Source organism: Medicago sativa, chromosome 1 (assembly GCF_051527215.1).
Source record: "Medicago sativa cultivar Bolivia chromosome 1, Bolivia_mono, whole genome shotgun sequence".
NCBI classification, from domain to species: Eukaryota; Viridiplantae; Streptophyta; class Magnoliopsida; order Fabales; family Fabaceae; genus Medicago; species Medicago sativa.
The window spans coordinates 83,032,968-83,045,155 of record NC_140749.1 but is presented as its reverse complement, the minus strand read 5'-3'; the positions used below and the strand labels follow the sequence as shown (position 1 = coordinate 83,045,155).

The 12,188-nt window shown below is 32.4% G+C and overlaps 2 protein-coding genes across 3 annotated transcripts; one reads left to right on the top strand and one right to left on the bottom strand.

Moving 5' to 3' along the window:
• The first annotated feature begins 675 nt into the window (after window positions 1–675).
• Window positions 676–7,229, top strand: SOL1 (carboxypeptidase D). Of its 2 annotated transcripts, none has more exons than XM_085741328.1 (15): window positions 676–887; window positions 1,289–1,355; window positions 1,494–1,589; window positions 1,774–1,804; window positions 1,915–1,971; window positions 2,068–2,163; window positions 2,578–2,700; window positions 3,097–3,201; window positions 4,211–4,257; window positions 4,347–4,472; window positions 4,561–4,663; window positions 4,882–4,944; window positions 5,483–5,566; window positions 6,022–6,085; window positions 6,847–7,229. In XM_085741328.1, exons 1-15 carry the CDS (start codon window positions 707–709, stop codon window positions 7,143–7,145), a joined length of 1,542 nt encoding a protein of 513 aa, XP_085597454.1. In that variant the 5' UTR covers window positions 676–706; the 3' UTR covers window positions 7,146–7,229. The 2 variants fall into 2 exon arrangements, with proteins under 2 accessions (XP_085597454.1, XP_085597453.1); XM_085741327.1 differs by having other exon boundaries at window positions 1,286–1,355.
• Window positions 7,230–9,493: 2,264 nt separating this feature from the next.
• Window positions 9,494–11,016, bottom strand: LOC146958222 (chalcone synthase 4-like). Its single transcript, XM_085741329.1, has 2 exons — window positions 10,746–11,016; window positions 9,494–10,615 (listed from the first exon to the last, which is right to left on the bottom strand). The coding sequence occupies exons 1-2, from the start codon at window positions 10,921–10,923 to the stop codon at window positions 9,624–9,626; spliced, it is 1,170 nt and encodes a 389-aa protein (XP_085597455.1). The 5' UTR covers window positions 10,924–11,016; the 3' UTR covers window positions 9,494–9,623.
• Window positions 11,017–12,188: the final 1,172 nt, after the last annotated feature.

Sequence of the window (12,188 nt, the reverse complement as noted above, 5' to 3'; positions counted from 1 at the left end):
CAAAAGAATAATAATATATCACTTTATATGTTGAGTTTGTTTATGAATAAATAAATAAAAAATAATAGGTTAGTCTCTGACCATGGAGAACCATGTTCAAATCATAATTATAAGAGAATATTCATTAATTCATTTGGGTTTGTCAAATGACGTTGACTTGAGATCATGAAATGCGTTCCTCTTCAAAGTTTCAGTTTCAATTTTTTTCGGTGTCCAATTTAAATAAGTGTTCAACCTCTTAAAAAAAGAGAGAATATTTACACTAAATGTTCGACCATAGTTGGAACATGATTATCTCTGATTGACAAATGCTATGAGAAAAAAAAATGTAAATACATGTATATTAAAAAAACTAAAATACATATTCGTAAACTAAGAACAAACGAAGACCAACATGATGTGAAATAAATGGTTTGAATCCATAACTTTATAGGTGTGTGTATCTGTGAATTGCAGTTGTTTTGTGATATTAGCCAAAATTCCAACAAATTTGAGTTCATAAAAAACATTCATTCCAAATGTTTGGTAAAATTTAGAAAAAGAATTTGCAACGGAGTAGTGGGTGGTGCAAAAAGCAATAGATGAGTAATATACTAATATAATTGAATGACCCAAACCCAATAATAAAAAGTGAGCAACGTTGCTTAAAAATGAAAAATTTCAATTTTTCAGGTCACGTGGGTAACATGATGATTGTTACCTATGAATGAATCAGAACAAACTATCTTACCTGAATCCGACAACATCATCGTCCTCGTCCTCGTCGATGTTCATGAAGAAGATCAACAACGTTCTCTTCTCTCTTCATCTTCTTATTCTTCTTCTTGCTTCATCACTTTCCTCTTCTCTTGCCAAGGGCGGTGCTTTTCAATCCCTTCTTCCTTCAGGTTCTCTTCATCCTCAGTTTTTTTTTTTTTTTTTTGCATCTCAAATTATGCTTCCATCAATGCCTTCTTCAACTTCCCTTTTCTCTTTTTAGCACTTTTAGGATATGAGTAGAAATGGGTACATGCAAATTTGTGTTTTTTATTTATGTTTTAGAATTTAAGGTTTTTGTTTTATTTATTTTGTAGTTAGTTCTTATATGGTGAGATTGTGGCAAATTTCAAATGTTGACTTTTTTATATGTTTGAAGTGAAATTGTGTAACTTAGAGGTGATAAATAAGAGTTTACATGGTTATGATAATTAATTAGCATGATAAAGTTTTATTTTTAGCTTGAAAGGTGGATGTTTGAAGTTTTTTTTTTTTATAAATTCTAACTGCATGTTTGTTTTGTTGTTAGAAGATTTCATTGACCGTAGTAATGTAAGCCGTGCAAGGCGTTTGCTTGAAGACGGTGAATCCCGCGCCCGGTAATCACAGTGGATCTTTCACTGCACAGCATAGTTATGACTAAGTTATTGCTATGCTATGTTATGCTTGTAACTTCAAATGGTGCTGTTTTGTTTATTGATTTATTGATTTATTGATTATTTCTTTTCTTTAAGCAGTGTTGATTTGGCACAAGGTTATATGACCAATTCTGATCTTGAAAGGGTCATTAAGGAATTTGGACAAAGATGTAGCAACATTTCTAGGATATACAGGTGATTCCTCATACCTGCTCATAGCTATTGTTTTTATCAAATATCTCACAGATCATGCCTCAATAAATGACATTAATATCTTTTTGAATGAACGAATAACTTTACAAGGAAGTTCTTCTTGCCATTGCTAAACTGACTTACCTTTTGTTTCTCTCTTTGAGGGATTCTTGGCGTGGGCTATTAGTATCGGGAAGAGTGTGAATGGAGTTCCACTGGTAATTTCTTCTTCCATTTGGGATTCGTTCATAACTTATCTCTGAATCATAATGACTTTTCATTTTGCTTGCATGAATGGTGTCTCTCTTCTTTGTGTTCCTCCATATAGTGGGTGATTGAGATTTCTGACAAGCCAGGAGAAGAAGAACCGGAACCTGCATTTAAGGTGAGTTCTTGGCACCTAACATCAGTGAAATGAATTTCTCATATTTTTGGTAGTTCTGTATTACGAAATTCTGTAACCGACATAATACTGACGCAGTATATTGGAAATGTGCATGGAGATGAACCTGTGGGCCGTGAACTTCTAATATATTTGGCCAATTGGTTATGTCATAACTATTTAAAAGATCCTCTGGTATGTTTCCCTTTCTGTCTTTATTTGCATAAGTATAATCTAATCTCTTTCCTCGTATTTGTTGTGACACTAAACATGTGCCTTAACCGAGCTTTAACCGATACTGGTGACAAGTTTTTGAAGTTTATAAACTGTTGCAGTGTCTATTATCGAGCACACAAGTTTTAATGAACGGCCAAAAGAAAATTATCATGCAGCCTTGAAATTTCAGATGATTGAGATTGAATGTCAAATGATAATTTGTATTTGTTTTACAAATTCCTTTAATAAATGAGCATAATCTACATCTCCCATATATAAGAATTCAGTTCAGCATTCAAGTCTTGTATTTTTCAGTGAAACTATTGTTAGTTATTTTATGATTCAATTCAGTCTTTACTTTTACAATGCCTTACTTTTATTGAAATGTTTTAGGCGTCATTGATTGTGGAAAATGTTCACCTTCATTTACTTCCATCAATGAATCCTGATGGCTTTAGCTTAAGGAGGCGTGGTAATGCAAATAATATTGATCTGAACCGCGATTTTCCCGACCAGGTATAATTTTTGCTATATTGATCTGTATACAATATGTTAAAAATACTGTTTGTAGTTCCATTTTTTCCCTGAAATTAAATTCTAATGTGAAAATTCATTCTTATTGGTTTTACTGTTATGACTGAGATTTTACTATTATGGTCATAACTAAGATTACTATATTGTTTAATTACATTTATAAATGTCATTGTATAAATTTGTTTGCCTTTTATTGAAGTTCTTAACATAGAACCATGATCTTTTACTTTATTGATGTCGGTTACACATTTTCTTTGCTTAATTTAAATTTAATGTTAGATTTTCTATTTCCTGTTTTTATGGCTATAGTTACTGATATTTCTTGGTAGAGATCATTTGAGAACTAACTTGCAATGATTGTCTTGAATGAAATAACAGTTCTTCTTCGCAAATAATGATGAGGATTCCCGGCAACCGGAAACAAAAGCTATAATGAATTGGTTAAGAGATATACGATTTACAGCATCTGCAACATTGCACGGGGTATTTATTTGAAAATTCATATAATAGTTTCTACTATATGGTAGTCCTGTTATACATCAAGGAGTTCTTTCCTTGCTTTTATTTCTACAATCTCTCTGTTTTCTCTATTAGTAGATGCATAGTTCTAGAGTTTATAGTTATGTGGTTTTGGTTAATGGGTATAAGATAAAGTTGTTACAAGTCATTGAATTTGTTATTCTTTCAGAAATCTAGAATATGAAGGTAACAAGTTTCCTATGCTGCTTTCTGATATCCTGGGATTTTTTTTTGAGTTTTGTTGACATCAGCCCTTAAGGACAAGGTAAAGAATACAGAAGTAAAAAAGTTTTATTGAAAAAAAGTATTTATTGCATTAGAAAAGTAAAGTGCGATAAATAATTTTTTTTTTCAAATAAAACTTTCTACTTTTATATTCTTAACCTTAGTGCTACTCCTAAGGGCTGAAGTTAATAGAGGAGTATTTTCTTTTTGAAGGGAAGTTTGTCATTTGTTATTTCTTCTTCAAACGAAAACATATTTTTGGAGCTTTCCTGAATGCCTTCTGCCATCATTTTCATACATTGTGTTAATTTCTTCACTGAAATGCACTTTTATTGTTTTTCATTCTTTGTTCGAAAAGGACATGTTGAATTTATATACGGTTTTAGATAAGGAAAGAGTGAAGAGAAAAGAATAACAGAGTTGAATTGTGATTGTAGTTTTATGCATAAAAAACTAAGAGCTAACTCATTTATACCAATACTAGCGCCTATTCCTAATTAAATTAGAAAATAAATGAAATATAATAAAATATGGAAATAAATATTAAAGCAAATCTAAGGATGTAAATTAGTGTAAGATACAAAATAACTGTTATGAGATTTCTTTCCACGTATTCTGATTCTAATTGGCTGACATATTGAGCTATGCTAACCATGAACAATTGATCTTGTACACCTGATTAGTACTTGTCTGTTATTTAGATACAAAATTTGTTCATTAATGGTGTCATTTTCTTTTACTACTTCAGGGTGCACTTGTTGCAAATTATCCTTGGGATGGTACGATTGATAAAAGGTGGTAAATGATTTTACTGTAAGATTTACAATGACATGCTCTCAATCTGGACTCTTACTGAATTTTATTTTGATATAAATAAATTACAGGACATACTACTATGGATGTCCCGATGATGATGCATTTCGATTCATGGCAAGTATATACAGCCACTCTCACTACAACATGTCTTCAAGCAAGGAATTTATAGATGGAATCACAAATGGAGCAGCATGGTAAGATTATTTGAAAGTAATGTGTAGTTCAATACTGAAACCCATGTTCGTTCGATATGTTCATAAATTACAAAAGATACCGATGCAGGTACCCTTTATATGGAGGAATGCAAGATTGGAACTACATACATGCTGGCTGTTTTGAATTAACCTTGGAAATTAGTGACAATAAATGGCCTAATGCTGCAGAGGTTAGTGGGACCTTTGACTCGGAGCTGTTTTCAAATTTTAAAATATATATCTGGCAAAATAATATTTGTTTTGCTATTAAAAATAAAATTTTTAATCAGGTTTTTTTAATTTAAATATTTTTAATGGAATGCTTTTATTTTATAAATAATTATTTATTAAAGATCTTTTGAAAGATAACATAGCTGAGTTAACTTCGGTTTGCTTATGTTATATGCAGCTTCCTATTCTTTGGAAATACAACAAAATGAGTATGCTTAATCTTGTTGCAAGCCTTGTGAAGGTATGCCATTTCTGCTTATCTGCTTTAAATCTAAATAAATAATTTGAGATCTTTGTACTGTCTTTTTACTTCACAATATTTTAAAATACTAAAAGTGTATTTTCAAAAAAATTCAATGATTACTGTGAAATATTGGTTTGAAGAAGGATGTAGGAGAGAACACCGAAGACTGAATGAATATGTGACCAGGACTTTGACATCATTTTATTTATAAAGAGAACACAGATAATACAGCTATGTAGTAGTAGAAGAAATAATATCTTTTTCAATGCGATAATCTACTCATATATACATATAGGGCAATGTGTATGAGAAAAGGGAAAGTTTAGATGGGACTCAAATTTTTTATTATTTTTTATATAAAGTTTAGAGGGGACTCTAGAACATTGGATTGCATTCTATTAGTTGCTACTGTTAATGTTTATCCTATGTAAAAACACTTCTAATTATATTTCATAATGTGCACATAATTATTCACATATTTGCCTATTTTTGACCATTGCTTTTTCTGAGATTGATTATGTTTTTTACTCTCCAGACAGGAGTGCATGGAAGGATATATTCTTCAGGTGATGGAAGGCCATTACCGGGCTTTATAACTGTCAGTGGAATAAATTACACAGTATGTCTGAGATTACATTTTGGTTATTTTTCTGTTTTCATTTTCAACTTGTTTTCGTTCTATCTTTTCCCTGCTCACTGATTTTTCCATTTACGTGTCTGCACATTTTTGTTCAATTAAATAATGAAATTTAGATTTTTCTATAAAGTACCAACACCTCTCCAAAATTCCGTACTGGCATGTCGAACACAACTCGGTCACTCCTTAATTGCGTCCAAATAAAAACAACATTTTTACAATACTGATTTATAATTGTGCTGAATGTTGTAAGACTTATTGATCTATTATTAGACAATAAATTGTTTTGAAATTCAAATTCATGCTTGAACCTTATGTTCTGTAGTCATCGTATGGATTATACTTCTGCTACAATTCTTGACATTGTTTGACTGCTTGTTACGTTTTGAGCTTCACTTTCATAACTTACTTTGGGTTTTATAATTCTGGACGAACAGGTTAGGGCAGGAGGAACTTTTGCCGACTATCATCGCTTACTTGCCGCCAGAGATAGATATGAAGGTATCATGCTTTTGGATTATTTCGTTATCATATTGAATTGAAGCCTCCCAAAAGAATTTATGAAATAGTTAAATGATAAAAGTGATTGTCTCATGATTTAATTAACCTAGGTGGGTTATTAGTGCTATGTTTGGATTGATGGAAGGGTTAGAATTGAATGGAACTGAATTGAATCATGACAGGTTCTATCAAATGAACTGTTTGAAATAGAATGCAAATATGAATGAAACATGTTGGAATGCAATTCCATCTTATCCCATCCAATACCTCACTTTTACTTGCCCTCTAATTTGAGTGAAATTAGATGAAACTAGTCTTCTCAATTTCATCATCAAAATGTTCAAACAATGAAATCGTGTCTTTATTCCATTTAGTTTCGTTCATCAACTTCATTCTATTCCTTCTCATTCCACTGGCATCCAGGCATAGCCTATGTCGTCCGAGTCATTGAATGGCAACAGAGTGGCAAAAATAAAACAAGTGTTAAGCGAAAAAAGAAAAAAGTTAAATATTTACATAAAATAAAAACTTAGGACATTTAGACACCCTATTATTCGAATGACGTGAATTTATGCAAAACTTAGGGCTTTAAATTCAACACACATGGAATACATATTATACACTTATAAGGTGACAATTTAATGGATTATGATATATAGATTTCATCAACATCAGATGACAGTTTCTGGATTTTCATCTTAAATTGACATTATTGTCTACTTGCAAATTTGTGTAATCAAAATTTTCAATATAAATTGCAGTGGTGGCAACTATGCCTGGCTACAAATCAAAGAATACATCAATTTGGTTGGATGAAGGAGCTATGACATTGGATTTTGTTCTTGACCCTGAAGTTAGTATCAAAGGGAGTGTACTACAAAATGTCTATGATTGCAACTGTGACAGTAAAAGCAAACTAGAATTTGTTCAGTTTCTCTGGGGATCCCACTTTGAAGTTTTCTTTATTTTCATTGTTATTTTAGGATTTTTATGCTTATTATTTCAGAGGAGAAAAAAAGTCAAACAATCAACAGGGGCAAAAAGAACTGTTGTGGTTTGAGGTTTTGGTAACTTATTTGTATCAAATTCTGTTGTATACTAATTTGGGTAGAAAAAAAATCAATATTTTTTATGTGCAAATAAATTAAAATATTTTCGTTGTAAATTTCCGCAGATACTAAATACCGTTGTCCTTAAGAGGAAATCAACGCAGATAAAAATGAAAAGTAAAAGAAATTGGCCAAGATAAAAATGTGATAAAAGGACATTCATTTGATGAGAAGAAATATAGGGAATATTAGAAAATTTGAGTGGCTATAAATCTATTCTATATGACCCTTTGCCTCAACATCCTTAAGCTTTTTCTCAATATCCTCTCTCAAGGATTGTTCAGATCATCATATAGGGAATATTAGAAAATTTGAGTGGCTATAAAAATGAATATATGATCAGCATGACTTGGGGTTACATAGAATTTGGGTGTCTAAAACTCACATTCAGAAGTCAAAAGTTTGCAAAGCACTATATTGTCGGTTTGTTAATTTTTACTGTTACGCATTGAAACCTTAAACTGCTTTTCATAATGCCTACAATTCTTGAATGTAGCGTTAAACCAACAAGAAGGAAAAAAACATACTATCCTCCAACAACATTAAAAACATGAAACAACGGTAGGTTCTAAAGATCCTTCTTCCCCATTCATCTAGAGAAGATCGAATAGATTCACCTACCCTTCTTCTATCCAGCCTGAGTAATCATAGCTCTAGTAGAACACTTCTTTCTGATTATTGACCTACCAAATAAGATATATGCAAACTAGAAATTTGAGAAAATATATAATAGCATTAAGATTATGGTCTTTAATTAGTATTTGTAGGAATTGAATTCTAAATTTAATTTCAACACTAGGTATATTTAGAAGAAGTAATTATAAGGACGGGTGTATTGTCCTAACTAATAGCCAATATGTGTGCAAGATCCATTACAATTTGGGAGCAAGAAGCTTTATTACATGGAGCAAATATTTGAAAGGACGTTTGGGATGTAGAGTAGAAAACAGAAACAAGATAGACACATTTATTAACAATCACTACATCTCAACAATAGAAATTATCACCATCAAGATGACTTGGAATAGGTCAATTTTACTTCTGATTTTTTGGTTACAAAGCTAAAGGAAAAAGGCAAACAAACAGAAAGAAAAAAAAAAGGAAAAGAACAGTGAGTTAAACTCATCAAGGTTTCAGTCGCATCACTTCACAAGATAGAAAGAAGATTTGTCGGAGGAGAGTCATGACGAAGGAGCTCAAAATTTGATGAAGCACCAAGCTTAGCCATATAGTCTGCTCATTGATTCCCCTCACAAAGGGTGTGGATAACCGAGACATTTCCCTGCTCAATTAAGTCGAATGTCTTGAATGAAAACCGCATAAACATGAAATTTCAAGGAGGTGTCTTTGATGATGTTGATACAGTGTAAAGAGTCGGAATAGCAAACTAGGTTGGTAATACCCATGTCTTTACTTCTGATACAACTAATATATAGTTTTGATTGATGGAATATGAAAAGAAAAATATTGAAAATGAACCCATATAATGCATTCTTACAAGAATGTACTAAATGATAACTAATTTTACTATGGCTTTAAGTTTCATTTAGTGTTATGCTAGCATTTTACGAAAAAATAAAAATTTACAAACAAGGGTTGGTTCTCCTTCTACCTTGTAACTTTCTTGTTTCGAATAATGGTGGGAGAGAAAATGTCAAACTCCAGGGAAGCTATTTTGGCTTTAGCCTTGAGAACAGTCTTCAACTCTATGTGAACCTGCATAAACTTGGCCTCATTATCCTTCAGCATGTTCCCGAAAAAGTGTTCAAGCCTGACCGATATCTCTATTCTTCTTCAAGCCGACCATCATTGGTGATGTCGCTTACAGTGGCTTCTGTTATGCATGTTGCAGACCGTTTGCAACATTAGGGGTAGAGTCTTGAATTGTTTTGAAGATCGCAGTGGTGACATCATGAATATTTCTTAAGGGATGGATTGTATTTTAATATAGGATTCTGGTTTTTCCTTATGATGCAGGCTGTGGTGTGTTTGGATGAATTTAGTTTTTTTTGGTCTGTTCTATTTTGTTGTGTATCTTTGTACTTGGTTTGTTGATCACCAAGTACACTTTATGCTACATTGCTACTGGATTGTCTCTGTTTAGAGTAATAAAATCTTTTGTTGCTGCAAAATAAAACATAGTACAGTGTACAGATATTTAAAATTAGTTTCAAATACTATAAGTTAGACGAGTGCACACATTACATTACTACTTTTTATAGTCTTTTATATGTTAACACAATTTACTTCTTCATTATCATTATAAATCATATATCAAATAAATAGTTGGAGTAGAATCTAAAACAAATCACAAATTATATTACTTTTAATATGATGTTACATGTTGAACTGTAGACAAGTTTTTCATCCTTACATAAAAAATCAAGCAAATTTGAAAGTCATACATGAAAATAAAATAATTAAGAACCTCATATAGTGACACTACGCAAAACAACGGTTTCAATGGTAAGCCCCGGTCCAAAGCCAAATAAAACACCCCACTCAAGTCCTTCTCCCGTGGTCTTCAGTCCATCTTGAGCCGACTTCTTTCTCATTTCATCTAAGATAAACAAAACACAAGCACTTGACATATTTCCATATTCACTAAGCACTTCTCTGGTGGCTTTCATCTTTTCAGGTTTTAAGGCTAACTTCTGCTCTACTTGATCTAGAATTGCAGGTCCACCAGGGTGTGCAATCCAAAAGATTGAATTGTAATCAGAAATTCCCAATGGTTCAAAAGCCTCAACCAATGCTTTATTGATGTTCTTTGAAACAATCCCGGGAACATCTTTAAGAAGGTGAAATGTTAGTCCAGCTTCACGAAGGTGACCATCAATGGCCCCTTCACTATCTGGAGCAATTGTTTGTGCAGTCCAAACCATCTCAAAAATAGGTTTCTCAATTTCTGGTATTGGATCTGAACCAACAATCAGTGCAGCAGCTCCATCTCCAAATAGTGCTTGTCCAACAAGGCTGTCCAAGTGAGTATCACTAGGGCCGCGAAATGTAACTGCAGTGACTTCAGAACAAACAACCAACACACGAGCACCTTTGTTGTTCTCAGCCAAATCTTTAGCCAAACGAAGCACCGTGCCTCCTGCAAAGCAACCTTGTTGGTACATCATATACCTTTTTACGTATGGACGAAGACCTAAGAGTTTTGTGAGTTGGTAATCAGCTCCAGGCATGTCTACACCACTTGTGGTGCAAACGATCAAGTGAGTAATCTTTGACTTTGGTTGACCCCATTCTTTTATAGCTTTTACTGCAGCCTCCTTCCCTAATCTAGGTACCTCTACAACCACCATGTCTTGCCTAGCATCCAATGAAGGTGCCATGTATTCACAAACACTAGGATTCTCTTTCAAAATCTCCTCTGTTAGGTACATGTATCTCCTTTTGATCATAGATTTATCACCTGAAGGTAATTATGAAGAAATGATATTAGTTCAGCAAACTTGGGTGACAAGAAACCAATGTAAAGATAGCAAAATATGTTTAAATGGAAAGTATCTAAAAAAGTTAGGTAGAGGAAAAAAAATACTTACACATGCGTTGGAATTTTTCTTTGAGTTCAGTCTTATGTTCACTATTAGTGATTTTAAAGTAGAAATCAGGATATGTGCTTTGTTCAACACAATTGGCTGGGTTTGCAGTTCCAATGGCTAAAATGGTTGCAGGGCCTTCTGCCCTTTGAGCATTGCGAATTTCGGACACACTTACCATATTGATATATTTGGTAGCAAATGAAATTAATCAAAGTATTGTAGTACTTGTTGCAATCAAAGAAAGAGAAGGGTGAAGGAAGAGTGTTGTGGTGGAAAGATGTATGGGATGAAATGGTTTTATATGAAGGAAAGAGTGGAAGGAAGGGTAGGTAGCTGAACATCACGTGTTTTGGTAAAACATTATGCACTTTTTTATATTCAACTATGGCTGGCTGGCTATATGGGTGAGTCCATGAACTGACCATGTAGGAGGCTTTGAATACCCTCTCCAGTCAAAATCCCCCTTTTTTTAATGATTATTTTAGGGAAGAAAACTGATATTTTACTTGAGTTTAATTATTATACACATATATATATATTTTTTTTTTGACAAAACTATACACATATATTTAAAAATTATTTTACACATGTTTTTGCCACATCAATATATTAATATGATCATTCATGTGTTTTATATTCAATAATTGATATATCAACATATATAATTGAACGTATCTGTAAAATAATAATACACCGACAATGTATACTAATTAAATTCTTTATTTTAAAATGCAAAATTATTTTAGTATTTGAGAATAAACCGTTCAATTTGATTCTTGAGAAAAATAAAAAATAACTCTTAATTTCAGGAGAAATTGTTTTGGGACAATTTGGTTCCTACATGAACCACCATCATAACATGAATAATTAGGTCCCTATCAATAATAAAAATAGATAGTTTGTCCACAAGTATTGTTCAACGGGTAAAAATATCAAAATTATGAGCCAGATGTTGTGATTGAAGTTTGATCTCAGCCTCTTCATTTATGTGTGAGTTTCAATGACTATTTTTCATTTTGTCTATCTAAAAAAATAGATAGTCGGCCCCTGATAGCATAAAAGTCCTTTAATAATTTATTCTTTCGTAAATCTACCATCTATGTTTTTTTAACATTGAAAATTTTAAAAAGATCCATTTTTTTTGAACAAGCCAAAATGAATTATATTAACACTGACACCGTGATCACTTCAGCACAAGGCGTGCTAAAGAAGAACACGGAAAATACAAAAGTCTGTCAGACAGAAACAAATGGTTAGCCAATGCCCAAACACTGAAAAGGGCCTGACCACCAGGACTGAGTACCGTAAACAATTTTAAAAAGATCATTAACACTTGATAGTTCTAAAAAAGATTCACAATATATCTAAAAAAAACTGGTATCAACATTGTACAATAAATAAGAGTATGTTAACGTTGAAAAAAAAAGTACGTTTGGAAGTTGA